Source organism: Muntiacus reevesi, chromosome 8, assembly GCF_963930625.1.
Source record: "Muntiacus reevesi chromosome 8, mMunRee1.1, whole genome shotgun sequence".
NCBI lineage: Eukaryota > Metazoa > Chordata > Mammalia > Artiodactyla > Cervidae > Muntiacus > Muntiacus reevesi.
Genome location: NC_089256.1, coordinates 65,092,506 through 65,117,964, shown reverse-complemented (window position 1 = coordinate 65,117,964; position 25,459 = coordinate 65,092,506). Strand labels below are relative to the sequence as shown.

The 25,459-nt window shown below is 41.2% G+C and overlaps 1 protein-coding gene across 2 annotated transcripts in view; it reads left to right on the top strand.

Annotated features, from left to right (window-relative positions):
- Nucleotides 1-25,459, top strand: part of USP13 (ubiquitin specific peptidase 13) — a 129,450-nt gene that overhangs the window by 14,530 nt on the left and 89,461 nt on the right. The window contains exons 2-4 of one of the 2 annotated variants that reach the window (XM_065942361.1): nt 7,061-7,186; nt 15,527-15,587; nt 23,491-23,612. In XM_065942361.1, the coding sequence (XP_065798433.1) occupies nt 7,061-7,186; nt 15,527-15,587; nt 23,491-23,612 (309 nt within the window). Of the gene's footprint in view, nt 1-7,060; nt 7,187-15,526; nt 15,588-23,490; nt 23,669-25,459 lie in introns of those variants that run through there. The other variant, XM_065942362.1, reaches the window with a different exon arrangement.

Below are 25,459 nucleotides of genomic sequence, written 5' to 3'. Positions count from 1 at the left end.
CAGGGAAGTCCCCCCAAGTCAATTTTAAATGACTGAAGAGTGTTTGTTACACTTCATGGGTGCACCATGAATCACTAAGCAAATCTTTTCTTGAGCATGCGGGTTATTTCTTTTCTCTATTAATAATTAATTTAGTTCATCTCTTTTTTTTCTCCCTCTTTTTTTTTTAAAATAGCATTCTAGAAAGTACTGTGTTTTTGTTCTTTTTGTCTCCCTTGTGCACGAGTGTGAGTCACAGCCCTCCCCGGTGCTGGGATGTAATTTGTCCTGGACCTGGATTTGTTGTGACTCTGTCTACCTACATCATGTTTCTCTTTGGGGCAATGACCGCTTGTTTTCCACACTGTTCCGATGTTATACAAACAAGGGTTACATGGGACTCTGTTTCCAGAGTATGTGGCCCACGCAGGCTCGCTCTCCCTTCCTGACTTCCAGCGGAGGCTGGTCTCCAAGTACACACCGTTGTAAACAAAGTTCTCTGAACACCTAGTGATTGACAATGTGGTGTATTTTTATTTAAATGGATTGTTCACTTGCTCTTCTGAAACATCTTGTAACCTTGACCTTTATATTCCCTCAGCGTTTTACCATTCTTTTAAATGGCAGGCGGTGTAAAACAAGGTGACTTTGATGTTACTTCTGAATAGTACGCTGGGTCATCTAATGTAAAGTCATAAGCGAATGGCTCTGTCTCTCTTGTGTCTGTTTGGAAATGTGTTGAAGATGGGGCACAGACATCGCCTGGGCTTCTAATGTGGCTTCTCAGTCTTAGGGTTTGATCGTGGGGTGGGAGAAGTTGTCAGAGGGAATTCTTAGGGAGCCTTGGAGAAGCCCTGAGTGATATTTCTTGACTTCCCTGCAATTTTAGGTTTCTAAATCAAGTCTAGCATCTTGGCCAAGTTTCCGTTCAGTGCATCATGTAAATGATAATTAGAATCTGCTTTAGCTAAGAAAATGCAGACCAGCACACACTGACCGTTTTGGGCTGGCTGGCCTCTGGAAGGGATGGGGGTACGGAGCCGGCACTGCTGCCTTGAAGAACCCTGTGAGGCCAGCTTGCTTATGGAAGGCAGGAGAGCTGGGACTCAGCAGATCCGGTGTCCATGCTGCAAAGAGGGTGACTTTAGCCAAACAAACCTGAAAACTGAGTATTCATGCTGGTGCCTCACGCTGTTTTTTTGTGCTCAGTCATCAGTTTTCTTTTGTGTTGATTCTCCTTCTTTATGGACAGAGGAGCCTTGCGGGCTACAGTCCATAGAGTCGAAAGAGTTAGACCCTACTGAGACGCTGAGCATGCCCTCACATTATTTAGTTATACTGAAAGGCTTGAAGTGGAGCCTGAGCTGTGATGTGTTTCAAATCCAGGTCAGAAGGGCACTGAGGCTGGTTTGAGAGAGAGAGAGACCAAGCTATGTGACTGAATGACAAGTAACCACACAAAACTTCCCATTCCCTCCGGAAATGTTTGTTCAGCCCTGCTCTGTGCTGCTCAGGCACTGTCTTTGCAATTCCGTAATGAGTGTCATACAATTTTCCTTCCCTCAAGGAGCAAATGCATGAGTGATTGAGCTTCTGAATGTGGTGGCCCCAACTGAAGGAAGTGAGGGTTCTCCCTGCTACAGATTTCAGTGAAGAAGATGCTAACAATTGTGAAAAGAAAGTGGATTTGGAGTTAAGGACCGTTGGCATGCGGTCGAGCAGAGGAATGTGAGAATCGGTCATGGGCAGCGGCTGGCATGGTGGACTGCTGGGTGGGTGTGGGACTGTGACTTGTGGGATCTTAGTGTCCTGACCAGGGCTTGAACCTGGGCCCTCGGCAGTGAAAGTGCGGAGTCCTAACCACTGGACTGCCAGGCAATCCCCTGGTTTTGACGTGGGGGGCTCTGCAGGCTTGAGGCCTTGCCTGGTGTCCCTGGAGGTCCTTGAAGAGATGCTTTCCTGACAGTGAGACACTCAGCGCTGGGCAATTCACCTCCCTCTAGACCGGTGCTACTTGAAGTGTGGTCAGCTGATGGTGCCATGAGAGAAGCATGAACACTGAGAGTAAGCATTTGGAGACTTCTATAGCAGCTTGCCATCATGGCCACTTCCAAGTGCACCAGCTGTGGACTAGTTTGTCTGAACAGGATATAGACCCATTTGATTTTCGTGGTGCTTAAACGTTTCCGTTCACACCTGGCTGAAGGCGAGAACTAGCCACGCGCAGTGGGACCTCTGGAACCTCTTACCTTTCCTTAATGAATAGAAGCGCAACAAAACACAAAACAGAACAAAACAAAATAGCCTGGCCCTTCATGACAGTAGTGTGAGAATCACCTCTCTACACCAAGCGCAAAAGTAATGGGACGTAAGACTGAGGACCCCCAAGTCAAGAACTTAGATATAAAACCTTTGATCTGTTCCAGTTTCATTTCAGGTTTTTGTCAGCCTGCCACCTCCCTTCCCCTCTTCCTTTTCTTCCTTGTCATCAGCATGTGTTCCATGAACATTATTTTCCTATGTACATTACATGCAATTCTATACATGTTTTCTGTACACATTACACACAGTTCATATATTTATCATTTTAAATGATGTTACAGTATCTGTTGTGTTTATATGTCTCAGGTTCTTAGTTCCTCTATTTGGGGGCCGTTTTCCTATCGTAAATAGTTCATCTGTGAATATTTTGGTACAAATTAGTTATTTTTCCTCTCGGGTTCCTGAAGTCACAGCAAAGGAGAAGTACTGTGTCAAAGGTCACAGTTTATTGCTCCCTAGAAGGGTGGAACTGATTTATATTGTGGGATGAGATATACAGGTTTTCTTTGTGGGTTCAGGCTGTGTAATTTTAATACTATTTGTCAGTTTAGTAGGCATATAATTGCCTTGGGATTGTTTTAACATAATTCCCTCACAAGGTAGTGGAGATATGATTTGAATTTAATATTTTCTTACAGTTAAAACTAAATGACCCTAAGCAAATGACAGCAAGTTCTTACCAAGTTAAACCTGAATGTTGACATCTTGTAATTTTGTCACTTTTTACATAGTTTGGCTATAAGCTTTTCTTCATTATACTTTACATCTTTCCCCATTCTGTTTTTGTTGGTTTCCCTTTCATTATATTGCAAAACTTGTTCGTTAGTGTTTACATTGTTATACTCAACTATTTCTTCTCTTTTGATTCTGTGTATTTTCTTGGCCAGAAATTATTTTCTCTTCATAAGTAGGATAAATATACAAGTCTGCTCTTTTCTAGTTTTTTAGATGCTTATGTCTTGGATCTATCTGGACCTCATTATAGTATTTGGTGTAAGATGTGGATCTAAGCTAATTGACCCTTAAGAGTGTTCAAACCCTCACCTTCCTCTCGTTGGCCATCCTCCCCATCACTGAGATAACCGCCCCCAAAAAGGACTATACAGCACTTGTCTTCATGTGGCCAGTAGTGCAGCCAAGAAATCATGCAGGGCCTTCTTATATAAACAGACCTTAACGAGACAAGAGAGAAGAAGGTGTAGATCACTAGATGGGTTAAACTAAGGTGTTTGTTCTATACGGGTAGCTTTTAAAGGGTTTTCTATGTTAGTGTGTCTTAACTTTTAGAATTACTGGCAGATTCCCGGGGCAGTGCTTCCAGCTCAGAACCTCTAATGAGGGCCATAGGCTGTTTCAGAGGCCAGCATATATGTGGGATGGAAGATGTCCTTGGGTATTTAGAATAGAATCCTTCCATATGTGGGATTGTTTATGAGTGCCAAAGCATTTTTCTCTTTAATTATGGACTTTGTGACAGTATCAAGTGACTCCAGAGATTTAACATTGGATGTTTGGTATACTAAATTTTTGTCAAATTCCTTAATAAGTAAAAAATTCTTGGCAATGATGTTAGTAAAGACTTTATGATTATATTAGAGATTACATAATCTTGCATTGTATAGCTATTCTATATTTTTTCTTAAGAAAAATGCTGTTCTTGAACGTTTTTCTTTTCCTGCTTGCTAATTTCTTGGTTCTACCACTAGCTGCCTAATACATTTTATGACAAATTAATATTTGTTATCCCCAGCCTGTGTGGCTGTTAGACTGACCTTTTTCTTCCTTCTGCTTTTCCCCCAAGTAGAAAATAATTGTGATGATAGGAGATACATGTAGCACATAGAACTTTTAACTGGTAATAAATAATTATCAATCTTTACATAATGACTTATACCACAGTGGGTGTTTCTTCCCTTTTGAACTTCACGAAGCCCTGTGAGGTGGGAATTATTGCTAGAGGTTTGTTTAATGAAGAAAATACTGACTCTCAGAGACCATCTGACAAACTCTTTTGAGGTCATAGAGCTATTTAGTGGCAGTTCAGGACCTCTGGTTTCAAATCTAGCATTTCCCCGATTATGTCTTCTGGTTTGAAAACCTTCTGATTGAACTACATCTTATTGGAAGAGAATAGAAGTATTGTTCTGTTTTTTTAAAATCACACTAACAGAAAAAGAGACACAGAAGTGTAGAAAAGACTTTTGAACTCTGTGGGAGAAGGTGAGGGTGGGATGTTTCGAAAGAACAGCATGTATATTATCTGTGGTGAAACAGATCACCAACCCAGGTGGGATGCATGAGTCAAGTGCTCGGGCCTGGTGCACTGGGAAGACCCAGAGGAATCGGGTGGAGAGGGAGGTGGGATGGGGGACCGGGATGGGGAATACGTGTAACTCTATGGCTGATTCATATCAATGTATGACAAAACCCACTGGAAAAAAAAAATAAAATAAAAAAAATAAAATCACACTATGGAATGCTCAATTTAATCGGCTTAATGAATAACTTGCCATTATAATGATGCAATATGTTTTCTTAAGGATTATGACTATGCAAAAGAATCTGTTTAAATAAGTAAACAGTTATTTGAAAAAATCTTTTGAAAATATTTACCTAATCTATTGATCAGGTGAATGCAATGTGTTGCCTCTAGTTGAAGAACTTTTCTATTCCACTGATGTCATTTAAAGGGAAAAAGTTAACCAGAAGCACAAGCTATATAATTGAGTTTTTTGGATGATATTTTACAGTCAAGTTTAAAAATTTCACTTGTAAGTATTCATTGCCAGGGTATAAAATTGAAATTGATTTTTGTCTATTGATCTGTATCCCATGACCTTGCGAAATTAAATTCACTTACTAGTTTTATTAGTTATTCAGTAGATTGCAGATTCCTTAGGATTTTCCATGCAGACAATAATGTTATCAACAAATTTAGGCCATTTTACTTCTTTCTTTGTGACTTTCTTTTTCTTGCCTTACACATTATAAATGCTACAATAACAGGCACATGTTTGAACTAATGTTATTATAATGTTCTTTTTGTGACAAGTCTTCTTTACGTCTGGCTTATAAATCATAGATACAATGTTGGAACATTTTATTTGATATTAAAAAAAATAAACAATCTTGGGTTATTGGAACTTTAAAAATTATTTTTCATATATTTGTAAGGGTATCAATGTCTGTTTTGATATTGTAATTTGCATTCTACTAAAATTCATTGTAAGGAATGTTGATGTTTGTTGGCAATTCTAACAGGTGTTTAAAATTTTTGTTTTATAAAGAATTATTTGGATGGTGGAACTCATAGGATAGTAATAAAAATCCATTTTCATTGAGGAAAGGATGACTAACCTTATAGAAGTTTACAAAGAAGTGCATTAAGCAAAGGGAGAGAAAAGTTGGGATAAAAAAATGAAGTATCTCAAATGTGAACAATATCCTTGCCTGTTCATTATAGCTGTAGCTCCATAATTAAATAATATTTGAAGTATGGCAGAGAGGGATAAAAGAGAAATAGATTCAAATTTAACTCTGACACTTCCAAGTTGTATGAACTTAGGCAAGTCACTTATGTTTAGTTTTTCTTAAACTATAAATAGAAATAATACTAAGCAGTTTGCAGCATTGTTGGGATTAGAAATATGTGCAAAGCACTTGATATGTATCAGGTATTCAATAAAAATGTGAGGACTCCATTCTTTATTGTTTACTTATTATGTTATTTATTTATTGAATTGTTATAATTTATTAATGGGCACCATCAAATATCATGCATCACTGAAGGAAGGGGACAATATCTTTGAAGTATCCCGTCCTGCTTAAAGGATATAAAACTTTATGTTCCTGGAGACTTGCACTGACCAGTGAGGGAGAATGATGATGAAATATTGAATTGATGGTCTTTGTAAAGAGAGCAGGCTTGTGGTTGCTAAGTGTGGGGGCTCGGGGAGGGAAGGATTGGGAGTTTGGGATTAGCAGATGCAAACTATTGTATATAGGATGAATAGACAAAGGTCCTACTGTATGGCACAGGGAGCTATAATCAATATCTTGTGATAAATTGTAATGGAAAAGAATAAGAAAAAATATGTATAACTGAATCACTTTGCCGTACAGCAAAAATTAACACAACATTGTAAATCAATTATACTTCAGTAAAAAGGGTCTTCCCAGGTGGTGCTAGTGGTAAAGAAGCCGACTGCCAATGCAGAAGATGAAACAGACATGGGTTCGATCCCTGGGGTTGGGAAGATTGCCTAGAGGAGGAGACAGGGCAGCCCACTCTAATATACTTGTTTAGAAAATCCCAGGGACAGAGGAGCCTGGCAGGCTGTAGTCCATAGGGTCGCAAAGAGTCGGACATGACTGAGCAACTAAGCACATACTTCAGTAAAATTTAAAAAAGCATTATTATATGGAATGATGGCCATGGGATCAGCTGCCAGCTTTCTTCTATCCCTGATCGCCCCCCAGCCCAGTTTGGAGAGTCAGGCAGGCACGGTTATTCCCCAGAGCCCCTGAGGCTCTCCCTGACTGTGAGACTGCTCTGCTGTCCGAGGCCACCGGGGCCCCCGGGTCGAGGCAGGAGCCGTGTACGCAGCTGTGAGCCCTTGAGGTCACTGCTGCTGACTGTGATGGCTGGGTGGCCTTCTGCCGGACTTTGCCTTTATCGTTTGTCATTGTTTGCCGGCCTTCCCCGTCTCTGTTTCAGTGTCTAGACTACTTGACTCACGTTGTAACCTGTCTCTTCTAGAATTCTGAAGGCGGACTCTATGTATGCATGAATACATTTTTGGCCTTTGGAAGGGAACACGTGGAAAGACACTTTCGAAAAACTGGACAGAGTGTCTACATGCACCTGAAGAGACATGTGCGCGAGGTGAGATACGCATTTTGGGAGAGCTGGCCTTGACGTCTTCCCTGTAACATTGTCTTAGTGGGGTTCATCCCAAGGAGGTTTTACTATGCACACATGACTTCTCATTCTCTTGGATGATGGGAAACAAAAGTAGCACTGTTGGCAGACATTCATAGACGTCCCAAACCTTAGCTTAACCAGTTTAATATTTTTCTTCTTGTAATGTTCTGTTCAGAGTTGTTAAAGACATGAATTGGCTGATAGAAAAAAAAAATCAAGTCAAAAAGTACAGCAAAGTATAGAAAATAATGCCAGAAACACTCATGGGTACAAAAATCAGAAATAAAAGAAATTTGGATATTTTTGCTTCAATTTTTTTTCTTAGTGAGGGAAAGAGCTTTTTTCCCCTATAAGTGCAAGTCTCTTTCGGTTCCCTGCCTCCACAGACGTAAACACTGTTGTGAACTTGCTGTTTCTCGTTCCCATGAATGTCATTATATTTTATTTAAGTATGGGTATTCATGAACAATATGCAGTATGACTTTATGTGCTTTAAAGATGTAGATAAATAGTATCATACTGTTACCCCTAATTCTGCCTGGAGTTTTTCCCTTCAGTGAAATCTCATGCATCCAGGTATACTTCATTCATTTCAGTAGTTGTTTGGTGTTCCATTTTTTTTTTCCATTTATTTTTATTAGTTGGAGGCTAATTACTTTACAATATTGTAGTGGTTTTTGCCATACATTGACATGAATCAGCCATGGATTTACGTGTGTTCCCCATGGTGTTCCATTTTATGAGTACCTTCTCATTTACTACTCTGTTCTCCCATTTGAAGACATTTAGATTGTTTCCTTTTTTTTTGTTTTGTTTCTATAGACATTGTACAGATGAGCATTTTTACACATTTCTCCTGGGGGAACACATGCAGGATTCTTTCAGAAATAGATCTACAAGTGGCAGTGTTGGCTCATGCATGTTCTTATCTTCATTTTTACTGGACATTGCTAAATCCCTCCTCAGTGGTTGCACCAATGCACATTCCAATTTGCTCTGATTCTGCGTGTCTGTTTCCCCATACCCTCACCAATGCTTGATCAGAATTTTGATGTTTGCTAATGGGATGGTTGTAAAGTGGCATTTAAATATTTAGCATTTCCTCCTGTGAGGGTAGAAATGTCTTTTCATTCCTTTTCTTGGTCATTCTCCTTTTCTGCTCCATGACTTGCCTATTTATATTTTCAGTCTATTTCTCTATGGGTTTATCTTTTTCTTAAAAGTTTGATTAGTTCTTTTAACATCCTGGATACCAAAATTTTGTTTGTTATAGACACACTTTTCTTATGTTCTGTGGCTTATCTTTTACTTTATTTATGAATTATTTTGTAGAAGGTTTTATTTTTTTTTAATTATTATTTTATTTTATTTTTTGCTGCATAATTCAGCAGGTAGGATCTTAGTTCCCTGACCAGAGATCAAACGCTTGCCCCACTGCTTTGGAAGCACAGAGTCTTAAGCACTGGACAGCCAGGAAAGTCCTGTAGAACTGGTTTTGAATTTTGATATAGTTAGGTTTATTGAACTTTTCTCTTATGAGTTGTGCTTTTTCTATATTGCTTAAGAAATTGTTTCCCAACTCAAGGTCGTAAAGATATTTCTTCTAATACTTTTTAAAAAGAAGTGTGTGTGTATGAGAGGGGGAGGGGTGAAAGACACAGAGAGAGAGAGAGATTGTGAATGTTTTAATGTTCTAACATTTTAGATCTTTAAATCATCTATATTTTTATATTTGTGTCAAGTGTGGGAATCTGCTTTTTTCCTTATATTGATGACCAACTGTCCCACTATTAGTGGAGAAGTGTAGCCTTTTTCGATGACTTATAGTGCCATTTAAAAAAATACTTAAACTTGCTATTCACATTTGTGTCAGCTTGGAGATGCTCAATTCTGTTATGTTGCTCTTATTTGTGTCCCTGTGCTGATGCCTCAAGTCTTGATATCTTGGAATACGAGCACTTTTTTTCCTAGAAATTTCCTGGATTTGAACGTTTATTTTTCCATATGGATTTTGGAATCAGTTCACCTAGTTAAAAAATACTGTTGAGATTTTGATCACGACCACATTGAATTTGTAGATTGATCTATAGTATATCAGAGAAGGCAATGGCAACTCACTCCAGTACACTTGCCTGGAAAATCCCATGGACAGAGGAGCCTGGTGGGCTGCAGTCCATGGGGTTTCGAAGAGTCGGACAAGACTGAGCGACTTCACTTTCACTTTTCACTTTCATGAATTGGAGAAGGAAATGGCAACCCACTCCAGTGTTCTTGCCTGGAGAATCCCAGGGACGGGGGTGCCTGGTGGGCTGCCGTCTATGGGGTCGCACAGAGTCGGACATGACTGAAGTGACTTAGCAGCAGCAGCAGCTATGGTATATATCATTGCCTAAGCTCCATGAGGGCAGGGAGTCTGGTCTGTTTTGTTCACCTCTGAGTCCTTAGCATGTAACAGTGCCCAGCACATAGTAGGTACTTCATAAATACTGACTGAATGGCTTTTCAACATGGCATACCTCTCTATTGATTCAGGTCTCTCTTTTTTTTTTTTTCATTTATTTTTATTAGTTGGAGGCTAATTACTTTACAGTATTGTAGTGGTTTTTGTCATACATTGACATGAGTCAGCCATGGATTTACATGTGTTCCCCATCCCGATCCCCCCTCCCACCTCCCTCTCCACCTGATGATTCAGGTCTCTTTTATGTCCTTCAGTAATGTTTTATAATTTTCAATAAAGAAACTTTTATTAGATTGTTTAAAAAATATTTGTTTGTTTATTTTTGGCTATACTGGGTCTTTGTTGCTTCGAGGGCTTTTCTCTAGTTTCAGAGAGTGGGGGCCACTCTCTAGTTCCGGTGTGTGTGCTTCAGTAGTTGCTGCATGTGGGCTCAGCAGTTGTAGCTCCAGGGTTCCAGAGTACAGGCTTAGTAGTTCTGGCTCTTAATCGCCACCTGCCACGGACTTAATTGTCCTGAGGCCTGTGGGCTTTCCCCAGATCAAGGGTCTAACTGGTGTCTCCTGCATTGCAACACAGAAGGCAACGGCACCCCACTCCAGTACTCTTGCCTGGAGAATCCCATGGACGGAGGAGCCTGGTGGGCTGCCATCTGTGGGGTTGCACGGAGTCGGACACGACTGAAGTGACTTAGCAGCAGCAGTATTGCAAGGCGGATTCTTTAACCACTGGACCACCAGGGAAGCCTTTATTAGATTTTTTTTAAGGTATCTATCCTATAATTTCTATGGACTTCCCTGGTGCCTCATTGGTAAAGAATCTGCCTGCAGCAGATGTGGGTTTGACCCCTGGGTAGAAAGATCCCCCGGAGAAGGAAATGGCAGCCCACTCTAGTATTCTTGCCTGGGAAATCTCATGAACAGAGGAGCTTAGTGGGCTATAGTCCATGAGGTTGCAAAGAGTCAGACATGGCCTAGTGACTAAACAACAACATAATTTTTGTAACTATTATTACTATTGTCTTTTACCTTTTAATGTATTTAAATTGGTTATCCATGTTGTTTGGAGATGTTATTAATTTTCAAATATTTTATGTTTAGCAATACTGTTCAATTTTCACCTTAGTCCTAATGATTTATAAACTATCTTTGATCTTCTGTAGTCAATGCTGATTTGAAGTTCATCTCATCTCTCACCCTAGTCTACCTAATATGTTCTCTGTTTAAGTTTTGGACAAAGGAGAGATCCCCAGTTGGACAGGAGAGGGAAGACGAGAAAAAAAAAACCAGGAGGTCAGACAGGTCGTAAACTGAATGGTTAGCTTTAAAGTATTCTAACACTGGCCTGATACTATGTGATTTCCATTCACTACTCCTGTTAGGTGGGGCATAGTAATTCTGATGAAGTTTGTATTGTATCATCTGTCTTAAAATAAAGTAATGAAGTTTTAGGAGACCGAAAAAAAAAAAAAAAATGAAGCTGAGGCCCAGAGACTTGAAATAACTTGCTCCAGGTCACAAAGCTAGTGGCAGAATTATAGGATGCAATTACCTCTGCATCTGAAATTTTAAGTTTAATGTTTCACCTTCTGACCACAATTCTCTCTCATTTGAGCTCTTTCACTCATTTATTCCTGTTTTAATCTGTTTAGCCTGCTTCTCGGCATCTGTGACTTTAAACATTCTCTTATCACCACTACCCTTGACTGACCCTCATCCCGGGGTCTTGCCTGTTTACTGTCCTCCAGAACCCCGCCTCCCCCACTGCACCCCCAGTGTGTCCATCGGTGTCATCCTCTGCTTCCGTGGATGTACTGCCCACGTGTACTGCCTTGCGGTTGGGGACCATGTCAGATTCCTGGCCTTTCCCCTTCTGCTGGGCCCTCTCACTGCCCAGAACATCTAGCCGTTCCTTCTTCTGTGCCAGCGGATGCTTCCTGCAAGACTTTATCCATGCCTCCCTCATCATTCTCCAAAAATGATCAGACCTGCACTTTCCAGAGGAAACAGGGACCCTGGACAGAAACCCTGAGCTCCTGCCTCACCTCCTGGGAACTCATTTGCAGTGGTCCTCCTTTTGTTTCCTCCCATCTCAGCAGAAAGCTGTGCCCTCTCCGTCCTCGTGGTCCCGTTTCCTCCTGCCTCAGAAACTCCATTCACTCCACTCCCTCTGGCATTTCCAGCATCTCCCTCTTCTGTCTTCTTTCTCACACCTTAAAAAGGAGCACGCCTCAGAACTCTAAGTTGAGTCCTGCTTCAGTCATCCCATCCTTCAATTGAAGCTTTAAAACTACTCTCACCGTCTCAATACCGCCCACTTTAAGTTTAACACTGCTGTTCAGTTAACTTTCCTAAGAAGCAGCTAAAACTGCCAAGGTTGTCAGTGACCTCTTAGTTGCCAGAGTTGATAGATATGTTTCAGCTTTGAATTTTTCGGTCTTTAAACTTGTTTCTTTTTTGGAACTTCTCCTCCTCTGCTTTCTTTGGCACCATTCTCTGTTGGGTTTTCTCCCCTGTCAGACAGCCCTTTCTCACTTTCGCTAGCATTGTTTCATTTCTTTGTTCCTACATACATCCTAGGAAATACTGGCATTTGCTCATCCTTATCAGGGCCATCCACACCCTTCTTTAGCCACTATGTCTGAGCTGATGACTTCTTAGTCAGTGTCCCTCCAGAGCTGAAGATCTGACCATCTGACTTTGACCTGGACTCCTCTACTCAAATGCCTCATAGGTACTTCAAGCTGGTTGCGCTCAGACTGAATGAATTATCCGCTTTCTCACCGTGTTCTTTGTCTTGAATTCTAGAGGCTTAGACATCCTTTGATTCTGCTGTCATGCCATGGCAGGCTGGTTATCAAGTCCAGTTATTCAGGCATTCCAACCAGCCCAAAATTCCTTCCTGTCCTCTTCATCCCTGCTCTTCTTGCCCAAGTACTTGTTATGCCTTAAAAGGGCTAGTGCTGTAGCTTCCTGACTTGCCTGCCTTCCTTCCAATGTGCTGTCTTCACTGCACCACGCCCCCCCTCCAGTCTGCATGCTGCCCTCAGAGTGATCTCTTCACCCAGCGTGCATCTGTGGCACACTGGAGCTGAAATCTTGAATGTCTTTTTCTTTGTTGCAGGATGAAGTCCAGACTCTTCTGTATTTGTTTACAAGGCATTCCATGATCTGATCCCTGTCACCTTTCCAACCTTCCCTCTTACTGCATCAGGTCCGTTGCCCTAGATATAGCAAACCCCTTCTCTTTCCTGGAACACACCGTGATTTTAGGCCATTGTGCATGCTGTTTTCTGTTTTGGGGGATGCCCTCCTTCTATCCCTATTCCTTTTATATCTGTAGTACTCCCTGAGGTCAGCATATCCATATATCTATCCATCATCCCCCCACCCATCCATGTTTCATCCATCCATCCAACCAACCAACCAACCAACCAACCAGCATAATTGCTCTATAGCTGTATCCACCAGGCCTGCTGCTCTTCTTACCTCACCAGCCCTGCCCACCCCTTCTATCCCCGGAAGAACCATCATTTCTTCCTTATGATGTCATCCTTACCTCTCTTAACACCGGAATCTGTTGTGCTGTTTGTTTGCACTCATGCTCCCCTCTGATGCTGGTGAGCTCCTCAAGGGATGGAGCGTGTCTTCACTCACTTTGCAGCCTGAACTCCAGCACAGAGCCTGACAGTCACGTCTATGCACTGAGGAATTCCAGTTTCTCAAGTCCTGTCGATTTCTAGTGGTGACTAATGCAGGCACAGAGGTGATGGTCTTTGGAAGGAAGGTCTTTTTTTTTAATTTTTCTGAATGGAATCAGACCTAATCTTAGTCTGAGGTGCAACTCTCACATTCGGGGAAAGCCTCACAGTCCAGCAGGTCTCCCTGAAACTCTTCTCCTTCTTTCTCCCCACACTTTCATGCAGGAGTGGAGGGGACAGTGAGATTGGAACAAGCAAAAGGATGCTGTAAACTTCTGTAGAGAGATTACAAGTGACCTCCAGGACTGTTCAGTGTGGATGGTTAAATATACCTTTGTGCAGGTTTTATGTCGTCCTTTTTTGAGCAGGTAGGTGGAGGGAAGGGGAGCAGAGACTCTGAGATCTTGGAGGAGATGGATTCTAAGAGCCGTAACATGAATGTAACATTAGTATCTGGACAGACAAGTTTTTGAGCTAAAGTAGAGTGAAAGTTGCTCAGTCATGTCCAACTCTTTTTGACCCCATACACTATATAGTCCATGAAATTCTCCAGGTCAGAATCCTGGAGTGGGTAGCCTTTCACTTGTCCAGGGGATCTTCCCAATCCAGGGATCAAACCCAGGTCGCCCTCATTGCAGGTGGATTCTTTATCAGCTCAGCCACCAGGAAAGCCTGAGAATACTGGAGTGGGTAGCCTATCCCTTCTCCAATGTATCTTCCCAACCCAGGAATTGAACCTGGGTCTCCTGCATTGCAGGTGGATTCTTTACCAGCTGAGCTATCAGGGAAGCCTGGTAGTTGCTTTTTTTTTTTTTCCTGAATGGAATCAGACCTAATCTGTGTCTGAAGTGTGACTCTCACATGCGGGGAGAGCCTCACAGTCCAGCAGGTCTCCCTGCATCTCCTCTCCTCCTTTCTCCCCACACTCTTTTGAGCTAAAGAGTTCAATAATTTTACTTTCCTGAAATGGGAACTATAAACTTACAGTAGAAGCTATAAAAATTTATTGGGAGAATCACAAAGATGAGTCCACTTTCAATGCCAAATAATGAAATGTGGGAAAGGAGAGTTAAGACTGATATGCTGCTGCTGCTCAATTGTGTCCAGCCCTGAGACCCCATGGACCGTAGCCCGCCAGGCTCCTCTGTCTGTGGAATTCTCCAGGCAAGAATACTGGAGGAGGTTGCCATTTCCTCCTCCAGGAGATCTTCCAACCCACGGATTGAACTCGTGTCTCCTGCATTGGCAGATGGATTCTTTACCACTGAGCCCCCTGGGAAGCCTCTAATAGTGATAAGAGGGTGAACGAAAGCAGCAGCAGGGCCTTGGTGCTGCCTTAATGTGTGGCTACTTGAAAGGATGCTGGGGTTTGACCCACACAACTGCTGTGTGTTTGGAATGTGCTCTTTTCTAGTAACAAGGAGAACATGCAGGTGGAAATATAGTTTTGGTCATTTGAGGCAAACATTTTAATAGCCTCTTTGGGAGAAGAACATTTTGTGCGAGTATCAGAAGGGTAAGGAATGACTTCTTTCACAAAATCACTTGATAGCAGTTTCACTGCTGCAGGGGACTTCTACCAGAGGTAGAAAATACACAGAGTTTAGGGTGGTGAACAGTCACCAGTGGGAGCTCCAAAAATGTTTAGGGAGGTTAGATTGGGGCTTATTATGAGCAGAATATCAGCAGCTCTTTATTGATATTTATGAACTCTTTCCAATAGCAGTTGTGAGCACTGAGGACCAAGCACAGGGCTTAGTGGATAGCAGGGGAACAAGAGCCTCCCTCCTGGAGCCGCCATCCCCCCAGGGCTGCTCTGGCCTCGGGCATGGACTCCAGCTTCTTGGAAACACTTGCCCAGTTGAAGTGTCCACTTCACCCTGACCCCTGGCTTCACTTCCCTTCCCAGAGGTACTTCCTTGATAATTTGGTGAAAGCATAATCAGGTGGAACATTACCTGTGCCTTCCCCCTCCCTTCATGGACATGGGTCAAGTTCCTGTTTATCCTGGGATCTCTAGTCCAGATTGAATATTTCCTCTTGGCCTTTTTATGAAAACTAAGAACCTCTGAGATGCTACCCCCATTCCCAATCATCTGTCCCAGAGGCTGTGCATTTTAACAATCTCTCGTTTTCTTTTCAGAAGGTAAGAGGCGCATCTGGTGGCGCTTTACCCAAAAGGAGGAATTCCAAGATTTTTTTAGGTAATGTAAATAGTTGTCAACAGTTCTCTCTCTCTCTCTCTCTCTCTCTCTCTGTGTGTGTGTGTGTGTGTGTGTGTGTGTGTGTGTATGGGTGACTACACATGTTTGATTTGGAACAACTGGCTGTTTACTGCTGTACAGTTTAAAGATGAGAGGAACCAGTTTCACTCGAGATGGTCTGTCTCCACTTTGAGATTACCTGCGGTGAAGGATGCTTCCAACACACTTGTAGGGTTAGTATTTTGAAGCAATTAGACTGATAGTGCCTGGAGAGAAATTGTGATTCTGCTTCTGGTCTCCTTTTTCACTGCCTTTTAAAGAGGAGACAGGTTTTTTTTTTTTTTTCTTTTTTCTTTTTTTAATATTAGCCAAGCTACAGACTTTATTTGTATTTAACTATTTTTTTCCTACTAACATTGTTTTTTTTGTTATTGTTGTTGCCCTAGTATCCCACATTGCATTTGGTTGTCATGTTTCCTTAATCCTGTCTAATCTGTGATAGTTCTGTACACTTTTAAAATCTTTAATAATTGTGACACTTTTGAAGAGTGCTGGCCAGTTATTTTGTGGACTGTACCTCAACTTGGATTTATCATGTGACTTCATGGTAAGCCTGAGATCATGCATTTTTGGCCAGAATTCCTCAGAGGTGATGGACTCTCTTCAGGGTCTGCCATCAGGGAGCACGTGAAGCTGAACTATATGCTGGAGATGCTTCACCTTGATCACTTGTTAAGGTGGTGTCTGCTAGGTTTCCCACTGTGAGGTTAAGGTATAGTTAATAAATATTTTGAAAGTGATGCTTGGAGATGATACTAATACTTGTTTCTCCTCAAGTTTTTGTTCACTAATTTTATCATCCATTAGTGGATCTTGCCTGTAACAATGTGGTGTTTATCTAATAGTGATTTTCTCTCTCCCTCATTCAGAAGAGCCAGTTTTGCTCATACAAGTGAGGACTGGCTTCTATCTCTTGTAATTATGATCTATTTCATATTAAACTTCCTGTATGGTTTTCCCAGAAGAAAAAATGGCTTGATAATTTTTGACCAGGCAAGTTTGTATCTGGAAATGCCTAGGGTTATTGTTTGGAGGGAATTTCAAAATTGTTTGCATGTTGTAATTTTATTTTGGTTAAAAAAATTATACATATATATGCGTGCATGTGTATGTATATCTCTATGTGTGTACATAAATGCATGTATATGTGTATATATGTGTATGTACTTACATATATGCGTGTATATGTATATATGTATATATATGTGTGTACATACATACTCATATACATATATAACTGAGAATCTAGTAGCGTCTGGCAAAATGTGCTCCAAATTGTTAATAGTAACTCCTTCCTGATGGTGAAATTGAGGTGACATCAGTTTTCATCTTTTTGTTTATTTGTGTTTAAATTCTTTTTCTGTAACAAAAAGACACATTTCTTATTTGAAAAGTAAAGCCACTGGATGTCTTGGAGCTGAGTTTCCTTCATGGTGGGGTTCTCTGTTACTCTGCACTGGGTCCACTCTTGCTGTCTTCTCTCCATATTTTCAGCCCATGCTTTTCTTTATGAGGCTTATCTGCAGTTGGTGTTCCCACACTGGCCAATCTTTCCCACTGCTCGGCATGGCTTTGGACCACAACCCAGGTTAACCAACTAGACTCGGAGAAGCTTAGAATAAGCCTGAAAGCTGAAATGATTGAATGCATATTGATATTTTGGTTATAAGCCTTTGGCTCCTTTGCACTACTAGTGATAATGAACTTCTTCTGAATTAATGACATCAGCATGGCATTCTTAAATGTCTTGATCTGCTGCTGTTGTTTTTCATTATTCTCTTCGGTTGAATAAAGGAGTTAGCTGACCTCTTGTCCTTTAACCTTTGTGTTTTTTACTCAAAAGACCTTGCAGTTTTATTTTTCTAATTATCATATTGGTGGTAGAGGATATTGTCAAGTAACTTTTAAACAAATAATCCAAAGGTAAGCATTGAGGTTTTGTGCTTCATACTATGTGAACCCCTCCATCGCTTCCTGGGAGCACTAGCCCCCACCTTTCATTTCAGTGGGACTTTTTCTATGGGCTGCTGTCTGTTCTCTCAACACTTCATGTCTTAGAAAGCCAGAAACTCACAATCCAGCAAAAATGTTCTATTTGGATTGTACCAGTTTTTTAAAATTTTAAATTTGAATGTCATTGGCACTCTGGGACTTGCCCTAGGCCCCAGTTCTTTCTTTGATTTTATACTCAGATGCTTCACTAACTTATATTAGTAAGAATTAAATTTCACAAGCCTTGATTTAAAGCCTCAACTGGTGCTTCATCACTCCCAGTAGCAGCCCTTGTACTCTTGCCACACTGATCACAGCTCTGTTTTAAAGGTGGTGTGGCCTGTAAATTAATTTCACTGAAGGACTATATTAGACTTGTGTTGTGCTATGCTCCCGTCATGTCCGGCTCTTTGCAACCCCATGGACTGTAGACCTCCAAGCTCCTCTGTTCATGGAATTTCCCAGGCAAGAATACTGGAGTGGGTTGCCATTTCTTCCTCCAAGGGATCTTCCTGACTCAGGGGTCAAACCCGTGTCTCCTGCGTCTCCTGCATTGACAGGTGGGTTCTTTACCATGGAACCACCTGGGTAACCCACGACTAAGTGACTTCACTTTCACTTTTCACTTTCTCCTGATTACCTCAATAGTCATCTAAATGAAATCCTAGTTAAGGATCCGTCCCTCAGTTCTCACTTTTGTTGGTTACTCTTTTTAGAATCAACAATGACAGTTATTGGTAATTTTTGAATCAGAGAAATTTTGTGCTTCTCATAGGAGAGAAATTTAAATTTAGGATTTAAAAAATATTCTTTGAAATATGTAGCCCATGGACAAAGCTTAAAATTGAGAAGTTTTAAGAGCCTCAGTAACAAAAAGTAAGTTTTTCTCCCTTCCCTATGTCCCAGCCACTTAGTAACCCAGAGACAAATAGTAGTTTCTGTTTGTATGTCTTTATATATGTTGTGTATTCCTCCAGTAATAGTTTAGACCTATGCCATGCTTTTAGATTTTATTTGTGTAGGTGGTGGGGAGCCATTAACACTTTGGTCCCCAAACTGTGTCCTGAGACACTCTAGGTTGCCACAACAAACTCACAGGTAAATCACAGGATATTTTAACTTTTTAAGGGAACATAGTGATGCTTGAACATTGCATGAGTGAGTAGCTTGATGCAGTCTTGCTATTATAGTATCCTATATTCTTTTCAGTGACTTTATCTCTTTGTGAAGCGGTCTTGTTTTTAGTGGTTTCTATGATAAAAAGGCAAGTATCATGTGAAAATAAATGTGGAATGGAAAATAAGGGAGGCAGTGTCCAGTCTGATTCAAAGAGAAGTTCTGCCGTGCCTTCCAGGTGCACACATCCCTTTAGTCAGGGATTAATGGTATTTAAGAGGGAAATAAAGCATTTATTTCCTTTCAGCTTATGTGTATTGTATTTTCAAATGCCTGCTAACTTGTTAAAACAAAAATATTTGTTATATAACTTATTAAGTTATGTTATAGTTTTTAAGTTATAGTTATTAATATATGGTTATTAAGTTATACTAAATAAATAGAACATTGGGCATGTCTTTTGGTTTAGGGCCACTGTGCAAAAATTGCTGTGAACTGAGAAAGTGGGCAGCTCTGCATTCGTGTTTTTAAGCTAGAAAGGGACACTATTAGGCTGTCTTTGGCAGAGATAATTTACAACAATGTGAAAGATTGTGGATTTTGGGAGTTGGCTGATACAAAACTTACTGTTTTGTGGGATGAAAGGAGAGAAGAGGGAGTGGAAGGGAGTTCAGGATCTTCACAGAAATACCCCAGGACTCATGATGGGATTCTCACCTCATCTCAAATATTCTTTATGTTAAAGCTACAAATGTGTAGTCATATAAATAACTGGTAAGTCAATTTAATTTAAACGGTCATCTCTTTGGTATGTCATACAACAGTGTTAGGGCTTCCCTGGTGGCTCAGACGATAAAGAATCTGCCTTCAGTGCAGGAGACCTGAGTTCGATCCCTGGGTCGGGAAGATCCCCTGGAGGAGGAAATGGCCACCCACTCCAGTATTCTTGCCTGGAGAAACCCATGGACAGAGGAGCCTGGCGGGCTACAGTCCATGGGGTCTCAAAGAGTTGGACACAACTGGGTGACTAACACAAAACAGGGTTAAATGTTCACGTTTCTATTGACTCCCCCACCTGTCTCTCCCAACAGCTTTCACAAATAGGAGTAAATGAGTCAGGTCTTCTGTGTCTGAAGACTGGATGTTGAAAAGCTACTGCTAAACCTCAGAGAGCTTACATTCCACCTTTTAGCCTTTAGCCTTGACGTTCATACTTGATGAGGAATAGGTGGAAAACAGAGCCGCTGCGGAAAGTTCCTGGAACAGACCTGCTCAGGAAACTTACATGCGCCTGTAATGACCAGAAGTTTCAAGGAAACCCCCTTTTGTCCTTTCCTTCTGAATAGGTCATAGAGCAGGGTCTGGGCTCAAGGAGCTGCCCCCGTACCCTCATGGGAGGGTTCGCGGTTGGTCAGATTTCCCAGCACTGATGCAGCAGGCTGCTCACTTCCAGCACACAGATTAACAAATTAATGTTAGTTAATTTGTTACAGTCAGGCTGAGAGAACCCTGAGCCGGGCTTCAGAGCCCTGGCTTGATTTAGAGATCCTTTCCTCTGCTGCGCCACTTCGTAGTGGCTTTTTGGAATGGCTGTGGTCCCAGCTAACTCTCAGGGATCTGAGCAGATCACTGAGGTAGAGTTCAAGAAGGGGTATTATAAAATATAATTTGTCTTTTGATTTGGAGAAAGACCCCATCCAGGAATTACCAGTTCATTGTCCCAGTAACTGTTCGGAAGAAGTTGGGGGTCCTTTTTCTGCTGGTCCCTAGCCCTTAGTTACCCTGTAGATTCCTTAATAGATATTTTGGGCTGGTGAGACTCTAATTAGAAAAATTTAGAGATTGTAGACTTATATTTAGAATCAAAGGGTCATGTATATTCAGGGGAAACTTTAACTTTGCAAGTTAGATTCAGAGTGTGGGTTACCTCTGCTGAATATGGGCTTCCCCTGATGGCTCAGACGGTAAAGAATCTGCCTGCGATGCAGGAGACCAGAGTTCGATCACTGGGTCAGGAAGATCCCCTGGAGAAGGGAATGGCAAGTTCCTCCAGTACAAAGCTCTGCTTTTTTGCTTGACAGCAGTCTTGCTTTTTTAAGAGGCATCAGTTATCAATGTAAAAAAACCCCAGACTGAAGCAGCACTTTGGATGCTCTAGCTTTGCTTTTGTCTTTAACATGCTGGTGCTGTTAACTTCCTAAAGTTAATGTCCCCTAATGTCTCCTTTCCAGACATTTGTGGAGTGTGTGGTGTGTGCTGGGCATTGTGCCAGGACTAGGGATTTGAAGGTGAATAAGACTCACTTCTTGCGCTTAGAGCTTACCATCTGAGAAGCATCTGAAGTTTATATCTTCTCCACATTTGGATCACGTAGAAGATCCCCCATGATATCCTGGTTCCTCCTGAAACTGACTTCAGCATTGCTTTGGAGCTGTCAGCCAAAGGGAAGGGAGGGCACTTGTGCTTATCTTAGTTGTTAGTAGTGTGGAGAAGAGAGGACGGTGATGGTGAGGGTGATGGTGGGAGTGATGGCAGCTATTCTGTGGAGCCCCTCGCCCCTACCAGATCCTAACCAGGTGCCTTAAAACCTTACCTTCTTTAATTCTCTCAACAACCGTAGTGGGTAGCTAATATTGTCCATAGTCTCCTCCTGAGGAAGGTGAACTTGGAAAGAACTTGCCCAGGCTTATATAGCTAGTCAACATCAGGGTGGGATTTTTTTTTTTTTGGACTTAGTTTATCATTGTTTTTGGTCAGATTTAAATTTAATTTAAATTAGCATTTAAATGTAATTTAATTAGCATTATAATTTTTACTATTATTAATTTAAATAGTAATTTAAATTAGCATTACAAATTGTGTATGTTTTCTCTGGAACAAAAAACATTTAGATTATGTGTTACGTGAGCTGACTCTAGACACAAAACCAAAAGATTTATACTTTGGTTATTCAGAATTATTATGCACAATATAATAAAGAAGAATTTAAGAATAAAGTTCATCCCCTTGTTCTTCTCTTTTTTTTTGGCCTTGCTATGCAGCTTCTGGGATCTTAGTTCCCTGGCCAGGGATTGAACCTATGCCCTCGGTAGTGAAAGTGTGTAGTCCTAACTCACTAAACCACCAGAGAATTCCCCATTCATTGTTTTCATTTGTTCAGATTTCCTTCCAATTTTTGTCTATGAGTATAACTAATATAAAGTTGTCTTTTCAGTGAAGATGAACTTTATAATTTTAACATTAACATGGCATAAACATTTCCATGTCTCTACACAGTCTAAAAAAATATCATTTAAGTAATATTCTAGTGGGTTAAACACCATTCTCATCGAACATTTAGGTTCTAATTTTTAAAAATTAGATACTGGGACATTCTTATTTTTATAACATAGGATGTCTTATCTTATTTTGAATTATTTTCATTAAATAAAAGCCTCTAGTTACTTTTTAAACTCTTAGACTTTTCTTTGACATTGTTTTTTGCGTGAACAACCTCTTATGGCTACCTAACAATGTTATTTGTTTATTTTGGCATTATCTGATTCTGATTATTTAGAACCTTTTATTAAAATGTGTAGACTGTGTTTCAGCTGTTTCTCACTTTCCACTTAAAATTGCTCTGTCTTTGAGAATTTAAGAGCAGATCTGTACATAAAAAGGTACCAGGTTGAGGCTTTTGAGGCATATAACAAGGTAGTAACAGACTCTAGATCCCTTGGTTCTCAGCTGGCTGCTTCGTCTAGTAAAATAACTTTCTCCTGTTTACAGAGCCCGTATTTGTGTACCTGTTTGTGTGTGTGTGAGTGGAAGATGGCTTGAGAGCTCTTTGTCACCATAGTTCCAAATGTCTAAATATACAAACATGACCTGGGTTTCTGGCATCCATGTGAATGCAAGACTGAAATGTCCATGTAAATATTGTGACAGGACATTTCCTTGAGCCTTTGCGTAACCTTTCCCAGGGACCAGCCTAGCAAAAAGGTGATGACTTGATAGATACCAGGCCAGACTTCCTTACTGAAAATCCTCCACGACCTGAGGACAACAGGACTACTTAGATTATAGGGTTCCCCCCTCTGGCTTAGTATTTCAACAACTCTTAGTGGGGAGGGTGGGAAAGAGAGGGACGGGGGGGGGGCGGAAACTGAGTTTTTATTTTAAAATAGGTCACCAGTAAATGGTAAGAATTATTATGTGCCAGATCTCTTGTTTATAATTTATTTATTCTCCATATACATTGTGTGAGATAAGTTTTATTATCTCCATTCTACGAATGAGGAAAACTAAGGCTTAGAGAGTTTGTGGCTTGACCAAAGAACCATTCATTTTGGAGCCAGAGTTGAAGCTGGGCTCATCTACTCTCAAATCCATGTACTTTCTTCTGTTGTGTTAGGAGAAATATTCCACCCTATTCTTGTGAAGTCAGGAGCCACGTACCCGACAAGTCATAATGACCAACCTCTTCCTTTCAACATCTGTAAGAATTGAACATCTTGGGCAAATGAATACTCTAAGTATCAAGCTTTATGGTATGACCGAGTCTTCTTTGTCCATCTGTTCCTAGGAGATAGGTGCGTACAGCCTAGGGAGGATGGAGAGGCCTCCTAGTCCTGGCTGGGGGCAGAGGGACGGCTGGATTTCAGCCCTGTGAGCTGCTGGCTTTCCCAGTGAGTGCTGCCTTGGTATGCCATGTTCTTTCTTCACTTCTTGTTCTTTGTTTTTGTTTTCTCCTCAGATCTAGATACTGATGACGATTTAAATAGCGACGATTATGAATATGAAGATGAAGCCAAACTTGTTATATTCCCAGACCACTATGAAATAGCCCTACCAAATATTGAGGAGTTACCAGCCCTGGTCAGTGAGTGTGCACGGCTGCTAGCTAGATGCGCGTGACTCTCTGCGTGTGTCAGGTGTGTGTGTGCTGGGCGGTGGGGAAGGCAGGGTGAGTGAGAGAGGAAGAGGAGAGTGAGCAGAGACAGGAGCAGACGGCTCCTCGTCTGTGAGGAGGGCCCCTCGGGGTCCCTTGCAGTAACACTGGGCTGCGTGCCCTCTGCTGCTGCTGGCTGGCCCTCCTCCACGTGGGCTGGCTTCTTGCCACCTGGGAATCACAGTCTCTTGCTTCGATTTTCAAACTGTGCCCCTGAGATGTGCAGGAGAGGGACTGCCTCCCCTTTAGAGGGATGCCTACAATTTTTCTCTCTCCTGCATGTTGGCCTTCCATGTATAATTTTGTTTGGGAAACATTAAAGAGTTCCACTGAGAAACAACAGCAACAAGAGTTTGAAAATAACCAAGTATGTAGAAATCTCAGGTCTCCAGGGGCTCTGTGGGAGTGTGTTCCTTTAGGACAGAGACCGCGTTCTAGGTTTTAGAATTTAGATTTAGTGGTGAGTTTTTTCCCCTTCCTTTCTCTTTTGTGAAGCAGCTTTTTCATCTTCCTGAACAACTTAAAGCTGAGGGCGGGGTGGTGGTGGTGGTACAAGGAAGCCGGTTTCTGTTTTACTTTGATTCCAGAATTCTGTTGGGCCCAGACCATTTTCCCACTCTTCCCTCATTTCCTGTATTGTCTGCACTGCCTCAGCCTTTTTTGTGTTCCTTTCTCTTTCTTTTCCACTCTGTTGTGTCCTGACTTCTCAGAGTCTGGCCACAGATAGCAGAATTAGACATTCCAGCTCATCTTTTTTCCCTCCTCAAGGTTTGCTAAAACCAAAGCTAAGTCTCTAGGTCCCTGATTCTTCCAAATGTGTGACTCTGTCTACAGCCCCCTCACTGCTCATGTGCCCCTGCCAAGAAGGCACATTTGTGCTCGGGGTTCCCCTGGCACTTGGGGCAAGGTTTCCACCATTCAGCCAATTTTGCCTCTGATCTACTTTATACCTAAGCATAAGACCACAGAACTGAAAAATTTGTGTATTTAGCTATTGTAGCTCTTTCCTCTAATTATTTGATCTAGCATATCCTTTTTAGCAACGCGTACAGAATTAAATTACCTCTCCTTTCTGCAGTTCCCCATGTCTACTCTTGTGGCATTTACCAAGGGCAAAATATATGATGGACAAAATGGTCTTACCGTTATCTGATATTATATACTAAAGCTTATATCTGTATAAAACTAGGAGTTCTCACTGCTCTTGTTTAATATAACTCTTGAGTCTGTTATCAAAAAAGAAGCAGCACATTGTGAATGAATGTCACGAGGGATGATTTTTCTCTCACTCACTTATGAAAAAAAAGTCTTCATGTGAGAAAAGTTAAGAAGAGAGCCTTTAAGTACTTTTAATTATTCCTATATGCAGAACATAATTCCAAGTGTGAATGCTTTTATAGAGAGGTGAAGTGTCACAGAAATCTGAATCTAGCAATATATATTATAGTTTCTAATAGAGTCTTTTAAGAAGTGCTTTAAGAATTAAAAACAGAGGGAGAGAATTGTTTGGAAGGTGAGGTAGGGAGATAGAAGGGGAAGCCTGGATTTATCTGATGGTAACTGGTTTTATCTATATAACAGATGCTCGTTACTATAATTTCTTTTCATGCTTTTGCTACATTTTGGGTATTTGATAACTCTCTCTTTAGGTTTTTAAATGCCAAAAATTACTGAACTTCAAGTTACCCAACCCGGTCTTCTGTCATCTCTTGCATTTCTCAGCACAAAAAAATTCAGTTTCAGATAGGTACTCAGTAGATGCTACCAGAAAGCT